The sequence below is a fragment of the Barbatula barbatula genome (assembly GCF_947034865.1).
Source record: "Barbatula barbatula genome assembly, chromosome: 9".
NCBI classification, from domain to species: Eukaryota; Metazoa; Chordata; class Actinopteri; order Cypriniformes; family Nemacheilidae; genus Barbatula; species Barbatula barbatula.
In genome coordinates, this window is record NC_136772.1 from 10,755,755 (window position 1) to 10,774,722 (window position 18,968).

At 40.0% G+C, this 18,968-nt stretch overlaps 1 protein-coding gene across 1 annotated transcript; it reads right to left on the bottom strand.

The window, feature by feature from the left end:
- Nucleotides 1-655: 655 nt before the first annotated feature.
- efnb2a (ephrin-B2a) lies at nucleotides 656-16,473 on the bottom strand. The gene is made up of 5 exons (XM_079464939.1): nucleotides 15,599-16,473; nucleotides 9,701-9,984; nucleotides 5,895-5,987; nucleotides 5,338-5,445; nucleotides 656-4,624 (listed from the first exon to the last, which is right to left on the bottom strand). The coding sequence occupies exons 1-5, from the start codon at nucleotides 15,715-15,717 to the stop codon at nucleotides 4,224-4,226; spliced, it is 1,005 nt and encodes a 334-aa protein (XP_079321065.1). The 5' UTR covers nucleotides 15,718-16,473; the 3' UTR covers nucleotides 656-4,223.
- Nucleotides 16,474-18,968: the final 2,495 nt, after the last annotated feature.

An 18,968-nucleotide genomic window follows, 5' to 3' on the forward strand; every position in this document is an offset into this window, starting at 1 on the left:
GATATTCTGCTACTTCTCAACAAGGAATAACAAGAAAGAGTGCATAGCGACAAAACTCAGCATGCAGTCTGAGAACTGAATGTTTGTACAGGCTGAGCAATGATCTTCGGATAAACTCGAACATAGAGAAGTTATACTCTTCAGTACAAATCTTAGTTTCCTGTTTTGTTTCTCCTCAAATTCTAAAACTTGCAGATGGTACACATATTAGTTAAACTTTGCCTTAATGACAACAAGAGACATAAAAATAGATGAGCCTAACATGCTTGGCGCTGACACTACTGTATCTGCATCCAACAGCTGGCATCGGAAATTGCAGAATATTAAAACTAAATATTATTTATTTAGAACATTATGAACTCAGGAGCTCCTCTGAACCAATAATGAATGTTTGTGCTTTGCAGCTGATGAAATAGAATAAAAGCAAGTTGCAACACAATACTTCCATGTTATCTGCATATTACCAGCCCATAATGTGTCTGTGCGGGATTTCATTCGTGCAGAATGTCAGATAGACTTAATTTACCGAGACGTAATGAGAAATAAATTCAAGAGACGTGAAATACAGTTGTAATAAGAAATTATTCCATGTAAACAGACAAACTCTACCTGACAGCATGTGTCAAAACTCATCAAATAAACATAAAAGAGAACTGAAAGTTCCATAGGAAAAACATTTTATTGAAAAACATTTTCAGTTTGTAACAGACTGGTGGAATGTGTGCCATTTCATTTCTTTGCCTTTATAATGTTGCACGTTCTGACCAGGTCTCACTGTGAGGGAGGGGTGGGAGCATTAGCCACCGGGAAACGACAGCAACAGAAAGATTAACAGGAAACGGAGAAGTTCAGAAAAACTCAAATGATAATACTGAAGTCGTGTACAAACTGGGTAAAAAATCCAACTGAAACAAAAACCAAAACAAAGAACTATTTAAATAAATATCTATGGTACACACGTATGGCACAAATATGCAGCAAGCAGTCAGTTTGGCAAATCTCTATCTCATTTTCATTTTTTTAACCAGATCACCATGGGAACAGTGCAAAAGGGTTGAGTGGGAGGGTACTGACGAGTGCTAGCTAAAATACATAGCAAAAAATTCCAATTCTATACAAAACATCTTACTTTAAGAGAGATTTATAAAAAAAGATTTATTGGGTTCGTCGTCAATATTTACACAAGATATTTACCAAAAAATTAGTATGCTCTGCTTTTCAACTCAAGTGATTCATGTTTTTTTTCTTAACATTTTTATTTGCTAGAAATGTGAGAATAAGGCTATCGTAACAACCGGGGAGCCTTATACAATACAAACAATAACGTATTTACAGCCTCTTACCTACAGATGTACGGTGCAAAAATCAGAGTCTAGTGAACTCAGGGTGACCATACAAGCAAGGCATTTTACAGTGGCCTGAAGACACTTCTCCCAGCGTTTCGAAAACGTTCCTGCCACAACTCCCGCTACACGTTGAGTCATTCAACTCCTACAATGTAATCGGAATGTTTGTGACACGCTTTCTGGGAAAGTGTCTTCAGATTCAAAGAAACTAAGGAGATTGTCATATTTAGCCCATACAGGACTGCAACCAAACAGCAATGTTTGTGGTTTTTGTAGTCATGTGTAAAACAACTGCTCAGTCTTCTGTGTGTGTGTAAGTGTTTCACAGTTTAACTCGAACCTACAGCACAAAGTAAATAAAAGTAATAACACACCGGGGTTGTAGTATTTTGTTATGCTGTATTGTTTCATTTAATTTCAGTGGTTAAGAACACTTTTCCATAGGTGAACGTATATCATCTTTTTTTCTCAATTGTTATAAAAATAAATAAAAATTGCATATTTGCAGATTTTGTGGCCTCTTACAGAGGCACAAAGCTCAGATCATACAAGGCTTGGCTTCTCAGTGAGATTCAAGAACCTCCATGAACAAGTGAAACAAAAAATGAATGACAAGTTAATGTGTGACCATGACAACCCACGGTCCTCATACAGTTTGTGGACAATTTAAACTTTCAAATTCCAACAAATTAAATTGAAGTTAATGTAGGAAACGACGGTGAATGACTGTCTACAGGCTGGCTTCGCTCAGTAAGGGGTTTGCACGAATGACAACACACATAACCAATAAGAGAGGATCGTTCTGAGAGATCTAGGGAACATGGGAGTCCAAATCCTTTGGGAGCTGCGGACTGTGGGATACGCTGACCTTTGCTTGGTGACTTCCTCTCAATATCCGATACTAAGTCCACTTGCGACATCCATCAGTCTTAAGTCATAACGTGTTTTTGTTCCGCCAAAATCCTCCCTGAAAGATTCCATTTCATGCAATTTACTACATTTAGCCTTCGCTTGTTCTCATCTGGCATGCCTGCTAATCCACGTCTACTGCTTTCCAGAGCACATCTGAGCTTCATCAAGAGACAGACAGGCCGGAGAAGTTGGTTTAGCCAGGACTCCGGTAGACGTGCCCTTCCTTTGGTCCATTTCTGGCCCTTCCCTCTCATTCCTTTCAGCTATTTTCAAACCCAACATGCAGTTTTCCCTGAGGGCTCCTTCCAAAGCCACCCTTTCCCTGGCCATGAGCGCATGTGCTTGTGTGTGTATGGTTAAAGGCAGCTATTTGTGTAGGGATTGATGGAAAAGCAAAAAGGAGAAATCTGTATGTTAACGAAACGAAAAACTCTAAGCTTGCATAATGTGCAGATCTTCCATAAATTATTCATACCCTCACGCTCGCCTGCCTGTCTGTGTGCTGTATGCGTCATAAATAAAATCTACTTGCACCCTTTCCATCCATTTGTATCTATATCTAAACAAATTCATAAAGAAAAGCTAATTAACTCTTTTGTGTAAAATCCAAAGTAAATAATATAACATTTAAATAGTTACGATTTTTCCCTGTGCTTCTGAGGAAAATGGAGAATCAGCTTTCCACTGGTGAGCGTGTTTGTGATGGCAGAAATACTAGTAGAACAGGAACCTTTTGCCGTGACATGCAAATCTCTTCCAGCAAATGCGCCGGGGAAGGTGGCTATTTTGTTTTCAAAATGGCAGGTCTTGCCATGGCTCGATAAGTCTTATATGTAAATGTGCTCCCCGTTGATTCTGTTTGTTTCTATGCTGTAAATGTGTCGGTCTTGCGTGTGTACTCCACATGGGCAAGTTGATGAGACTTTCAAAGTGCTGCTAAAGTGTTCGTGTGGGTCCTCGACCTTCCCAGCAGGCAACAGGACAGCAACAACTGTACCAAATATTGAATATTTTCTCCTGACCTTTTCTCATTACTTCCCTCTCCTTTTTCTATCACTCTCTCGTTCCTCCAGTCAGCTAACATGTACTAAATGAAATGTGTGAATGTGTCTCCCACAGTACTCGAAAACGGCACATAATACCAGCACAAAAGGATCTCTAGGACACCTATTAGTCTTCTACCGAACAGATCTGCAAGTGGACTGCACTGGGAATGACAGAAAGAAATGCAAGATGCATGACTGTACAAAAAGATTTTTGTTGAAGAGACAGAGGTGGACAAATGAGTAAACGTGAATGAAAACAGTACGAATGCGTAAAAACGGGTGATGTCCATTCAAATGTCCAACAGTACGCTCCAAGGTCCAATGAACAGGTGGACGAGAGCTTTCTGGTGTACTTCCTGTAGCTGTGACCCATAGGTCGCATTCACCTCCTGTTTTTGCGATGGATCAGTCAATCAGCCACCGGATTGTTTTTTACTTCTTTCATCACGTATCTTCTCCATCTCCGTCTCTCTGTGTGTCGTATCTTTAAGGGAGAATAATGTAGTGGAATAAGAGAAAGAATTTGTATCTTTACCTCTTATCTCAAGCCCACCCCCTCGACCCCCCGTTCCACTGCTCGTTCGTGTGATTCACTCACACTTCCTTATACACACACTATAGTATCCTAAACATCCGTTATAGTGCACGTCAATCTCCCAAAAGAGATTCTTGTATTCTTTTTAACCTTTTTGTTTGTTTGTTTCGTTTTGCAGGTGCAAGAGCAGCGAATCAGGAGCTTCACTCCACCATCAGCATCTATACTGAGAGTAATAATCAGGAATATTGTTACAAAAAAGTAAGACAGCCACGACAGGGCAAGACGAGGATGAGCTCAGGCTTCAGTCCTGCCCTATGGGGGGTTTATCGAGGGGCGTGTGGGGGGTTAAAGTTAAAAAGTCCAAATGAAGCATGTCTGTTTTCACACTTTATAATAGATATTCGCAGGGCTCTGCGGAGGCATTTCCTGCACGATGTAAACAGGGTGTCCGTAGTCGCCGCTCACTTTCTCGTAATGTGGGCAGAAGACGCTTTCACCAGTCCGCAATGGGATGATGATGTCGCTCGGTTCGGAGCCGTTGTTGTTGCTACCACTGCCACCCCTTTTGGGCGTGGCTAATGTGCTTAGTGACAGCGTGGTGGCGTGCTGAGGTGAGTGTTTGCGGTGACGTCGTCGATACTTCAGCAGGAGGAACACCAGCATGATGATGATGATAATGACGATGACGCTGGCTGAGGCGATGCCGGCAAACAGCGCGACCTCCGAACCGATGACGGAGGATTTATTTCCTTCTCCTTTTTCTTCTTCGTGATGAGATGCATCTAGCAGGGAAAGAGGCGGAAGTGAGTTTATCAATTAGAAAAAGAAACTGACTACACATCTAAAGCATACGTGTATTCAGAACAGTGAAGAAGAATTTTTATCTTAATGGCTATGAATAAGTGCCCAAGGAAGAAGAGTGTCTTCAGCCATTTCCTGGAATACATCCTTAACATTAAATAATTCAATGATTTCGTAAAAAGGCAAAGCCAAATTAGGCTTTCAACAAATAGCGTCTCAGAAACGCTGCACTCGGAGGTCATGGAAAACTGAGGACAGAGTTATCTTGGCCTCGACTACAATGAGTTTCTATGGGGCGGCTAGAGGCTGGCGAAACAGATGAGCTGCTCACACTCACAACCAGACTGTTTTACAAGTGGATTAGTCTACCTGAGACACTCCTTTCAAATGACTTTGATGACCATATGTTTCTACTTAGAGAGTAGATAGAGAGAAAGAGATGTGAAATTCTGCGTTGAATGAGTTCCAGCACGTCTATCTTGCTCTGTCACATTAATGGTTGCTTGTCAGAAGGATTTAAAGAGAAGACATCACAAATGTGTGTGTGTGTTTGTCTAGTGTGCAGGTCACGTGACAGATGATGACTGTCAATTGCTAAGCACAAATAAGAAATGAAAACGCAGAGAGAGAAACACAGAAGATGATGAATCAGCAAACCTCCCCAAACACGCAAGGTGTTAAACTTGTCACGTACCATGCTTGTCAATTACTTCATTCGATTTGGTGTCCTTTCTCTCTGTGTCGGGGTGTCTGGGGGGGTATCTGGTGGGGTAGTCTCTGGGGAAAATGGGATCTGAGGGGTCTGCAAAACACAGATAAGAAACACATTCATCACTCTGAGACGTCCATGTACATTTCCACCGAGAGCTATTACTTTCTCGATGCTCAAGGAAATAAAAGTCTGTATGCATGCATTTGTGACTAACACAACCCATGAGCATGTGTATGTATGTGTGTGTGTGTTCTTAATTAAAACACAGGCAGCTATGATTAATCCAGTGACCTTCAGTATGTGTCTCTGTGTTTGCGAAAGAGCGAGAAATGTGTTAGTGGGTGTGGCTATGGTAATTACTATGGATGTCGCCGGCGAAATGAATAATCGACATTAATTACGGTGCAGGACCCGCAGCAGGTTCGAAGGCCTCTGAATTTTTAAACCGCTATACTATTGTTCTAAACCCAAATACATGTCCACAATAAAACTGTTATTTCACACCCACATATACAAACGCAGCTGTAAGGATTACTCACTTTGTCCAACCTTCATGAGAATTTTCATTGACTTGGTTTTGCACACCCCTCCTTCCTGATTCTCCAGCCCTTCCATCGTTCCGTTAGATGTAGCTGGAAGGCAATGAAGAAAAACCTCAGTAACAATCTTCCTACATATGTAAAAAACTATCAAATATGCAAATACATAATTGAGATTGTACACAGCTTTTCTCAACATCTCTGATGAATTCAGATGATGTCACTGCATAATTAAATTAAAGTATTCATTAAGCTTTATAAAATAGTCATCTCTGTGTAGCACATTCGTAAATGATTCAACCAAACTCTTAATGGTTTCTAAACTAGTCCTGCATGAAGTTTTTTTTTGTGTTGGTGTCAGGACCCCCGCTGCACATGTAGTGATGCTCTTGAACTTTTTTATTAAGAAACAGGAGGGATTAAAGGAATAATAAAAAGATGATTTTGTTTGCCGGGGAGGCAAAGCCTACAGCAGCAAGAGCGGGTGTTAATAATTTAGCAAATACGGCACAGAGAGAGAGAGAGAGAGAGAGAGAGCTTTTAATGAATCTTAGGTTTGAGGGAATATAATGCTTTACCACAGCAGATGTTAGTCAAGAAACAAGTGAGCAAGAAAAATGATTTAAATTTTTTTTCTCTTTTTTTGCAGATGTTCTGGCCTCAAAAAGTCAACAATGATGAAAACAATTCGTTTTTAGAAGAAACTCACATTGGTAAATACACTCATTACAAACTGCACACAAACTGAATTGAGATATTTTTGACGCCATCGTCTGTGTCGTTAAACAAATTATCCGCAGTATTCTGGCCACAGGTCCCACGTGTCCCATGTAGCCTTTTAACCAAACAATTCAGCGATGCCATGTGTGTGTATGTGTGTCTATGCCCGGCAGGCTTGTGGTCTATTGGGTCAGTAACGCAGAGCTAACGAGCTGCCAAGGGCTTAACGTCTGGTCAGCGTCCAGAAAAATGTGGCCTGCACTCACAGCAAGAGAGACAGAGCGAGAGAGAGAACGGGTGGGGGTGTGGTAGTCTATGAGGCGCCTGTCCCCCATCATCACTTTTTTCCAATGCTGCCACTTTCATAACTCAGAAGGGTTGTGAGTGAATTCTGTATGACGTCACTCCGAGACAAATCTTTCTGCTAGTTAATATATCGCCTCATAGGTGCATGTGCTACTTTTTCTGTATGAACAATTTTATTGGTCTGCGTCGATCCCTCCATCCTACTCTGACCTGTGGCTTTTGTGTGTTGTGTATATGACAAGCTCAATACATCTAAAGCTCATTAAACTCTTGCATTCCCTTCAGTGTGTTCACACAGAAAAACACATATGTGCACAAACATCAAAGCAGATCACACAACAATGATCACATGATTTTAGGATCTGGCAATCCAGGTCAACAGTATATTTACGGAGAAGTGACGCACGTGTTTTATAATCATTATAGTTTTAGTTTCAGTGACAGTTTGAATCCTGATTATGATGAAAGATTAAACTCCAAAATTATTATTATCTTCAAATTTATCTTCAATGCCTTTTCTTGTAGGGGTAAAGTAAGGGTTTGTGTTACGGTCTGTGTGTGTGTTACAGGCTAACACAACAACCCAGAGTACTGACACTCAAACAAGACAGGTGAAACCCGAGCAAAATCACACCTTGCCGTGAGGTATGTCAAGTCCTGCCCCGACGAAAGCACAACCAGTGGGACAGGAAAATGACACCATCATGTCACAATTAATCACTAGTTACAAAAATGTATATAAAGTATTAATATTACTTACTTTTAACTAATTCAATTGAGACTTGTTTTAAATGACATGTATATAAATGTAATTGTTTTTGTATCTATACATTCACTGCTACTACTGTTTTTATCAAAGTCAATAAAGCTACTTGAATCTAAATCTGAATCTGAATTATGACGAGCTGCTGTTGACCGAATCAACATGGCATCGGGGTCACAAAGCTGTGAACAGCGCCCCTGCCAATAACAAGAGCTGACACCACAACACGCACGCACACAAACATTGCACATCTTCTCTAATAAGATATGGCAGAGAACCTCGAAAAGCCCTCAGTGCCTTTGACCAAAGCCAAACAACCTCCGTCTCTCTCTCTGAGTCACAACAAATCACCAGCGTGATTGTTAACATGTACAATATTGCCAAAGCGTATAAAGTACAAAAATAAAATGGGTTAACAATAACACATTTGTCATTTTTATTCTGGACCTGAATTCAGAAACATGCCGAAAATGAGCTGTGGATTCCATCAAAGAGCAGCAAAGACACGAACACAATATAATGAGTGAAACGGATGCAACACTAACTGAACCCGCAGATCATTCCTAAGCACTTAAAATTCAACCTCTCATTTCTTGCGAATTGAATTGACACAAAGCTAATGCAAAATGAATCATGTGTTTTTAACATTGAGGTTACCGTAAAAGAAGACAACCCTTGTAAAAATCGCTACGATTTACAGCGACGTGGGTTTTGTCCTCTCACTATATGGCTTGTGTGCTTTCCTTTTTATGAAACATTTCTGCACTCGTCTCTCTCACTCTCCATATTTAGATCATGTATCTCTCTCCTGGCTCCCAGCTCCAGGGCAATCTGTCAAACAAGATCACATCAAGCTCATCTTCACACACACACAATCATATCACAGTCATAAGCATCCGGCTGCAGTTGAACAATAGAGAGCCATTTCAAAGTTTGATCTGCACACACACACACACACACACAAACACACAGACTCACGCGTACACATTGGACTTGCTGAACACGTTTATAAGGGACTGAAATCATCTGATTGGTTTCTGAGCAGATCCATTTGATAAAGACAGAGTGATTAAAGCAAGCTGTTAGGATTAAACTTTTTAATTAATGACTTATCGAATAAAGCACAGCGCCGCACACACACTCACGGCAGTCACACACCTCTGCGCTAAAACGCACCTCTGCGCGTATGTATGATTCCAGCACTACAACAAGGCAATTAACATCTACAATGCAGCAAAATGAACTCATTTCTCTTTCCTTCTTTTCCTCTTTCACGTTTCCCTCCACAAATTAAAGTCGCTTAAGAGAAACGGAGAGAGAGCAAAATAAAGGAGGAGCGCATTTCCCAGAACAGCAAAATTGGATTTTCTCTTTATGCTGTAGGTGAATTCTCGCAGCGAGAGAGAGAGAGACAGAGACAGAGACAGCAAAAAGAGGTAAAAGCCTAGAACTTACTGAAGGGAAATGAGATTGATGCTGTATATCAAAGCAGCAGTCTCTGGTCTCTATGTGTGTGTCAGTTATTCCATTTTCTGGATCTTTTGCTCATCTCCCATCTAACCCACTGTGTTTATACAGCTTGCTTTGAGCCCGAAGCGTGTGTGTATATGCATATGTGTGTGTTAGAGACAAGTGTGTAGAAGCCATGTGTGCAGTTATTGTTCTGGCAAATGTGAAAACCCATCCCACATGCAAAACGATACACTACAAATATAATATGTTGTGCTTGTGTGTTGATGTTGTTAAAATTTTACTTTCCATCTCCGTAACTCTGGAATTGACAAGCATATAGCTGCCACAGAGAAACGTGTCATTAAAAACACACATGAACACAGACAAGAGACACTAACACTAATTTTGTTTACACAGCAAGTTCACCACATTACCAACATTCACCAGAGTGCTAAATAAGCCACATCCGTTTGACTGAAAAGCCACCGTAATTGGCCAGAACGTTGCTTCAAAGTGATCTAATGGTCTCAAACGGTCGTGTGCTTATATCCGCTGCCATACTCACAGATAATGTAGTAGTCTTTTCCTCTGAAGAACTCCAAGCCCCAGAGGTTTGGGCTGAACTCTTGGAATTTGAGGGTGAATTTGACGTCCTGGTCCGGTTTGACGCAGTTGAGCAGAGGCGTGTCTGCCTTTGTGACCGTACAGGACTCCAGCTGTTCCCGAGGAACCATATACAGTTTATAATACTCCACTCCCTCCATTGAGCCGCCCTCCACGCGCGGGCAAACTATGTCCATCTTATCCCCGATCTGTGGGTACAACACCAGACCCTGTCCTGGCACGAACCTTTGAGAGAGAGAGAGAAAGAGAGAGATGGAGAAAGTGAGACACGTCGCACATAATAATTCACACTAGAAAAGGCTGCGAGGTTCAGAAATATGTGGATGGTGAAGCATGATGTGATAAATAATTAAAAAAGACAAATCAATTATTTAACAGTGATTATGAAGAATAAAGCAGGTTCTGAAAAGTTATGTCGGTTAATGAAAAAGAAAGTCACTGACGTGCTCTTAAACGGCAGCCTTTCAACAGAAATGACAATTGAGAGCGTTTACAAGTTCTTTATGAGGAACGGAGCGAACTGGAACGAGACAAAGGTATTGACTCACGGCTGATGTGCACTTAAGAAAGAAGGCAAATGTTTGTGTCTTTGATTCCAAGCGCTCAAACATCAGCGCTGTGAAAACAAAATGATGTCATGAGAAATAATGAATAGAAGCGCTGCAGCCCGCCTGCCCGCAAACACACGCAGCCTGTTTCTGTGGACCAGTCAACTGCCTCGAGGGACTTAAACAGGAGTAGCTGGGAAAACTGCTCTGGTGTGTGTGTGTGATGTGCAGCGGGGTAGCTGTCAGGACTATCTGTGCGACAGATCTAGCTACACAAATCCTCTTGAGCCGTTCGGCATCAAAACTCTGAACACTGGATCGCTATCTCGTTCATGATGTCTTATCGCTATGCTGGCTCATTTGAAAAGGTGAAAACAGTGTGCGATTGTGTGTGGTGTGTTGTAAAATTGACTTAGGGAACGTTCAAAAGAAAAGGGCGAGACTTAAACATTCCCCAAAGTACAACACCTTAAAAGTTGACACACGACTTCAAACCCGGAAACTGAACAATACTGTATGACTTGATGACTTGAAAGAAATCTTTTGCACACATTCAGAAGCATGTGGATCATATGTATATCTGGACATCTAAATGCATGTCTATTTCAGACATGCCAATTTATTTTTTATTACATTTAATGCAGGGCACACATGACTGGTCAGACACGGAGCAGAAAACCGGAGAGACAGTGGGGAAAACGCAGACAGCTTGTTACGATGCACAACATTTTAGCTCACCCACATCCCCATAGTTCCTCATTATCCTAAACCACATGGTATTTAAGGTCATCCCACAGCCCATACCCGCACAAACTCTGCTATTAAAAGGGTGTTTTAATGCGTCTGTGCATTACAGGAGCCACTGGTAAAACAGGGGTGCGGGGTAAAAGCAGGGGTTAGTTGTACAAATAAAGCCAGAGGTCAAACTCATGTTTGTTAATGACTTTAATCCTTGTCTAAAAGACACACTTTAACACCCCAACTTTAGCCTTGGAGATTCTCCCAGCGGTCATAAATATTGTGTGGCATGTGAATGTGAAAAAGAAAAGGATGACAGAATAAGGGTTTGCACACGTTTAACACAGACCGCTCATTCTGTTAACAAGACTGCAGCTGCACACAGAGAAGCCATTAAGTCAGAAAGTGTGTGTGTGTGTGTGTGTGCTAGAGAGAACATTCTGAACATGTGCAGTGCATCTACCAAGACATTACCGTGCCACTCATTGGACGTTTCTTTGTTCGAACTGTATTTGAGCAGAATTTAGCGTTTTTTTTCTTTGCCTCTCACACACAAGGCAGATGTTTTGTCTTTTTCTCACTGATGTGTTACTCACTTTCAGACTGATATATTAAAATGGAGCAGTGTTATGGAAAACATTAAAGCACTTCAAAATGAAGCCATTTAACTCAAATTGTTGGCCATATACATAAAAGGCCCCAAAATAAGAAAAGACTGTAATGTCGGCTAATGAGCATACGACTTTCAGGACTGTCTCTTCTGCATGTGACCAAGGTAAAAAACAGGTGTGCTGGATGGACGATTGTAAGTTTTTTTTTATTTCCTATTACCCCAATTTTTTTATGACTGTTCTTTTTGGGAGCTTTTTTGCTGGTCTAAGCAGTGGGTTACGTACTAAAGAAAAGATGAACACATCTGTTCCTTATACAGAAATGTTTTACGTATCTCCTGGACGATTTCACAGGACGATTCTTCTCATTTTTATATCTTGCTCCCTCGTCCTAAAAACACCACCTTTATATATATATATATCCATGTCCATAAGCTTTCTCTAGCTTTCCCCCTCTCTTTCCTTTCCCCTGCTAATCGCAGCCTCTAGTTGTGTGGGCCGAGTCGTGACATGGTGACAGCAGTAGCCTAATCCTGTCCCAATAGGGCCACGGCGCTCTAACGACACAGGGCGATGGACGCATTGGGGCGGAGGGAACATAAGCTGTTTGACTTTCAATCATCTGACCAATATAGAGGTCTGTTGGGTATAGAAATGCATGAATACAAAGCAGGCAACAAAAGAAAGCAAGTCGGTTTAATCGCTCCATCATGCTTTCCAACAAATGCTTTGACACCAGTGTCGGGTGATAGGGCAAAGCGACCAGACAGGCGCCTCATCCCTTTATATGCTCGTCAGTCACCCTATCTGTTTCTTTCCTCTATTCTTTATTTATTTACTGATCTTGAACTGCGGATCCCTCGCATTTCAGAGCAAATTTATTTATTTTCCTAATTGCAACCCCCTTTCCCCACCCTCTCTGTACAGATAGACATCATACTTTCCCTCTGTCTCGCTTTCTTTCCCACAGTGGTGTCAAAGTCCAACCCCATCGCTGATATGATGACAAAAAGACATGCCAAATTACTAAAAAATGATTTACTCAGCCTCATAATCAAAACAGATTTTCATTAGCAGTCTATAAGAAGTTCCTGTGCCTCTAAACACGGGGGGGAGGGGGAGTTATTATTCATGGCCCACTCGCCTATCATTCATGCATCGCTGTATCTGCATGTGTATGAAGCCATGGATGTATCCCCGTCAAAACCCTGCTAAGAGATGTAATCTCCTAATGAAGAGAGAAAGAACCTCTTTTGACTGAAAATGTGTAGAGCAGACTGCTTTTGTTTTCTCCCCCTCTGACAAAATGGATTACCACAAGGAATAAGAAAGAGAAGGAGAGAGAGGGGACGAAATCTTTACGTGCCAGATACATCAGAGCTAAAGCAGTTAAGAGGTAAACGGCAGTGTGCAATAAATTGGCACATTTTTGCGAAGGGAGGAAAGATAAAACAACCGTGTGTTTTTTGAACGTCACACGCACGTACACTCGCTGTGTGATTCAGTATTATGGGAGTTAGCGACGTCTGTCTCACATGCAGGAGGACTTAGGGAGTGCTGTACAGATTTTAAGCACACTCCTTCTATTATACTGTACTGATACATTAGATGAAGGCATGTCCCATAGCACTGCAGACTCACAAACACTGTACCTATGGGATTATGTATCTGTAATCTTCAGACACCGTGTCGAGCTCAGTGTCTATAGCGTTATCGCGTTTCCAAAATAAAATACGGGTGAAAGAAAGAAAGAATCTGCCAATGCGTATTAGCTAGATTCATGCATCTTATCTCAAAGTTAATCTTGTTAGGATAAAGGTAAAAAACAGTTTTTAATGAAGTAAAAAAATACAGCTGTCACCCCTAACAATGCTATCAGTGGCATCACCCTACGGTCCTGCAAAGGCAAGAAGCATACATTTGAACCTGTCACCTCAACAGAAAGCATGGAATGTGCACTGTGGGTAATTCCATGAAAGAACAGCTCACCCAATGAGAATGAGGCCTGCAGCAGACATGAGCCGCATATTTACAGTGACACACAATGGAGAGACACGCCATTAGAGGTCACTTCATGGCCACTCTGGGTCTCATTTAATGAAGATGTAACAATAAATACGGACAACAACATCATTTTAAAAATCAAATTTGAATAATGCTATAGGATAGCAGCAATAAACAATTTACGATTTTAACTGTTCCACATAATAGGCCTATCTGCATATTAAATATGTAAAGTGTTATCAACAATGTTTTTATCCATTTGAATCTATTACATGTTTTGGATTATAAAGAAACAAAAGAAATGTCTAAAAGTATTTTGCTATCTGCATCAATTAAACGCTCATATTTTGATACAGTTAAACGCATTCGTAATTGCTCCTTTTATATTTCTCTGGAGTATCAAAATCGCCTTTATAAAAGGTTAAATATAAGAACAATGTAAAAGTAGGTTAAGTGGAGTAGGCCATGGTCATGAGCACATTTAGTGAAAAGTTTCTTTCCCCGTGCATCCACACTACCTATTTGACCCCGTCCATTCTTCGTCTCTTAAAATCTTTGAGACCTCTCACTATTATTTTCATAATAGCCTACATTTTTTATTATCATGGTTATTTATTACAAAGTTATTCCGCCATTTCCACAGTTTAGAAAATAAAGAAATAAAGCGAATCTACACGGATTTTCAAAGCGTGAAGCTCAGCGATGTCGGCCGAGGATCTTCTTAACGGTGATTCAATAGCAGCACGTCCCGTGGAGAGCACAGCTCTGTATGATAAATTATACACTTATTAACGAACGCACTTAAGGACGCCCGCGACACATCCACAGGACTGAAGACAGCCACTCTATTACCTAAGTAATAAAGACAATGATTATCAACACGGGACACCTGTTATGCGCCCTATCCATCCTGCCCCCTGCCCCGTACATGCCGTGGCAAAACAAATGCGTATTGGTGTGCAGACAGATACAGTTCCATTATTAAACAAGCTAGAGTTTCACGTGCAGAAATTCTCATGAAGTGCTATGTACAGCGAGATCCCTTAGAAATTCAACTGGATGTTTAATTAATTAAAAAGTGCTCAATTAAACATTTTTAAGACGGACTGCGATGCGCTTTTGAGAAAGAAACTGCACTGTGTCTGCATTATTACGCAACTATTGGATCTTTTGTTTTAGATGAATGCATGCTATTAAATGCAGGCGTCGGATTTATATTTAGAAAAAACACCCTTTTTAAATTATAGGCTTCTTCATCACCACGTCTTAAACCGTGAACTAAAGCTTGTTTAAAAGTAAACTATCAAGTCAAACAAACAATAAAAGGAGGGAATCGCTAAAAAGACGAAATAATAGATTAAAAAAAGATAACGATGGTAAGAACAAATTCGAATGTATGGGACTTGGGCCTAAACCGGTCGAAAAATATGCCTTAATTAAAGATTTCAAAACATTGAACTTCTCATGTGTGACTATACAAACATTAAAATACATTTTTTTGCGTAATTAAACGAGTAAAAGACTGTCGTTGAAATAACGCTAGTGAACCTGAAATATCTCAAATCACTGTGCGTTCAACCCCTCTAGATTTATGACCTGAGGTCCTGTGGGGCCTTTCAAAACAAATCATTTCTAAGCATTTCCCCCAAATGTGCAGTCTTGCACAAAGAAGTGGGCTACTCAATACTTCGAAATGGGATTTATTTTATATCAAATCATTATGAGAAATAAAGCGCACCGCTCTCGCATAACCAGCCTCGGCTAGACACATCACCTGCTGTTCATTATAATTTACAGTAAGAGAGGATTAATGACACCTCATAACGCTATGCTCTGCTTTACTGTACATGATGCTGTCGAAATCACCCACTTCTAGGATGGGAATGTTATTCTGAGGGACAGAGAGACACAGACGGGCAGTTTGATTCGAGCACTTACTTGGCATTCGTCGTGTTCCAGTATATGGAGTCGAGAATGAGCGCGCGGGACAGGTTCACCTTGCACGCGATGACTAACGTTAAAACTCCAAAGTAATATCTCCACAGAGAGTCGCCCATCGTCCGTGATGACCGTTTCGGTCAAATTCCTTTTCGCGGGAATCTCTAATTCGAAAATTAAATAAACTAAAAGAAAGAAACCGTCTTGAGGAGAGATGCTTGTGACAATCCAAACTCAATATCCCCGTTCCCGGAGATTAAGGCAACAAAATGTAAAAAAAGGAGCCCGGTCAGAAGCGAACCATCCCGAAGGAAAGAGCTAACGTTACTCCTCTATTAGTCCTGCTCGAGATGACAGAGAGCAGCACCGCGGACAGCAGACAGTTTCTCATTCGGAAATGTGCACTTCTGAGTGGAGCACTCCGTTCAACCGGCCGTGGGGAGCACGTACATTCCTCAGTGAAAGGCGACCGGTGTCGTCGCAGCCGTCGCGCTGGATGTCGGAGACATGGAAGTTATTCCCTCCGGTGTGGATAACAAGCCAAGCAGATACCAATTCCAAACAAAGCTCGTCTCGAGGTATTCCGTTCAGGCAAACGAGGGAACGAGTTCCCAAAATGAATGAGGCAGTTTGGAAAAGATGAGCAAGAATTAAATATTTGCAGCCTGTTGGATGAAGCAAAAAAATAAAGATGATAAATGAGTAAAAATAAAATGGAAAGATGAAGTCAAATGGAAGTTCTCATGGGTCGCCGTGGAACCCGCACTGTAGCCGAGAACAGCTGCGACTCGAACCGTACAGGCCGGATTGAAATGCTGTGCGCGTGAATCGTGGAACTGCTGCGTTCTCTGCGCGAGTCTGTACTGCAAGTAGCTGCAAGCGACTACAGCGCGGAATATTTGTCAGAGCGAGTTTTTCCCTGACTCCTCCCACCTAGATCTCATTGGATAGGTAGCGATGGAGAGAAACCTGTCAATCAAACATTCGCCCTGCGACTGGTCTGGCAGAAAGTATATTTAAGACTTCAAGAAGTATTCCCAGATTTAAAAATTAAGCATTTATATAAAAAACTACTGCTAAAATATTGTTTTAAATTTAAGTAAGACTAAGCTTTTATATGCAGCATTTACTCATTAAAATGTCGAATAATAACAGAACTCTTTTTTGTTTATTATAATTTATGATTATGTTGCCAGTATATTTGAAGATAATCCACAGCGTTTCTACAGGTCGATTCAGTGTCCCGAAAGCCCCACAGAGAAAGGCGTTTATTTGGGTTGAGAAAATCGCCATCTGACTGTGTGGAGGAGATTCATTCAACGGACAACAGCGCCCACTAGAGGTAATAAAGAATGTACTGTATTTAAAGGTAAGTACTTTATGAGCATTTCTTTTTATTTGTTTTCACGCATAAATTAAACAGGAAGTTTCTTACAACACTTTACAACACAGTCACTTACAATGACTGTGATTTGCGTTTAAACTGACTTAATTTAGAATTCCGTTTTTAAAGTTTGTTAATTATACAAATTATACAAAAACACTTTAGTATTTGAAGAGTTTATATCGAAAAAAGGTTAAAATTAATATTGTTTTTATTGTGCATTCCAATTTATATCAATAAAACTGCAGTTGGTTTGTTTTGATTAAAGCCATAATAACAAAACATGCAGTTAACTATAGCACAATAAAACATGATAACATAATAAAAATCTGTTATCTCATTTAGGAACCAAAATCTTCCTTTGTAACTAAATGCGTTATTTAAAAAAACACTTACATAAAGTTAAGTTAAACCGTACTGAAAGCGAAGTTCAAGCAGTATGCATGGCAATATTAATAGAATTTATAAAATAAATAACAGTTAATTCTTGAAAATAATATCTTTAGTACTACAAATATTCATGCTAAATTAATACGTTTGTATTATTAATGTTAGAGTATACATGTCATTAGGAGTATTTAAAGTTCGGGAAAACTACCTTAATAAAGTATTTAGGTTATTTTCGCATGACCAGGCAGCATTAAGGAAACAGCACATCTGAAAGTAAATTAGAACACAAGTGTGAAAAAAGCATTCACACTTTAAGAAAGCATTAATTGAATCAGCGCATATTTATTGTTGTCAGTGTGTATTGCTCTGTTAGTTTAGAGATCCTCAAACGAGCTGATTCCACATCCAATCCACTTATGACACTGTGTTGAATACACAAACTGGAAGGATTGCTCTTGTTCCGTGCCTTAATTATGTTTATTAACTTGTTTCATCAAAGAAACGCCAATGGCCTAATGACCTACATAACATTGTGCTGTTGTTTTACAAATAGACATTTTGGATATACTGTACATGCAAGCTTTAAAGCTTACATTACACTCTCGGAAAAAAAGGTACACAATGGTACAAAAAATGTTCCTTGAAGAACAGTTTTGTACCTCTTCAATAAATGTACCCTTAATGGTACAAGAAAGACCTGTGGTGATACTGTTTGGTACCTTTCAAGGTACAATTGAAATTAAGGTACATATTTGTTCTCACATCAAGGGTACAGTAACCTTTATTGATATATAATTCATTTTTATTACACATGCAAATAGCATATGAAATTGACATTTTTTTCTAAATTAAATCATGAGTAATCCCCTCATAAGAATGTGATAATACATTTGGTTTTACTCAATTGACTTTAAAGTTCGTTATAATATCAGTTTGAATACAGAATATTGACACGATTATTTATTGAGTATTTAGGATTTATTTTGATACATAAAAATATCTCTGGCCGTTTTAAATAAATGTTTTTATAATATATAAGAATATAAATAAGCATAAATCCACAATTAGTATCGCACGCATTATTGGTTGCTATGTTAATTATTAGGCATAGCAACAACACGCCGATTGGCCCAAGTTAACTGCCACACAGTGTTCTAGAATTTTCAGTCAGAGTGGAGAGCGGGAAGCAGGTTGCGTGCCAGTGTTTCTTGGTGAGGCTTTTATTAGTTCAAAATAACCGAGTTTGGATTTGGATTAGTATTATTACACTATAATTGGAGAAATTTTGAAGATGTGTTTTTAGTTTTATGGTTATATTTAGTTCTCAAGTCTAAATGTCAGTCACCCGGTTAAATTCGGGCATTCACGTAACGTTAGGCCTACTTATACCCAATGCTGTTATATATTCTTTACACCTTTTAAGAATTCCTGGACATTTAATAACTTTAAAATGAGGTTGTCGTGGGTGCAAACACAGTAGACTATTGAATTTAACCATTAATTTCGCTAATTTTTGGGATTGCAAGTGATACGAGATTGGCCGAAGTCTGCTGCCATTACGGAATTTTCCGCCAACCTCTAGCATCTCCGCCATGG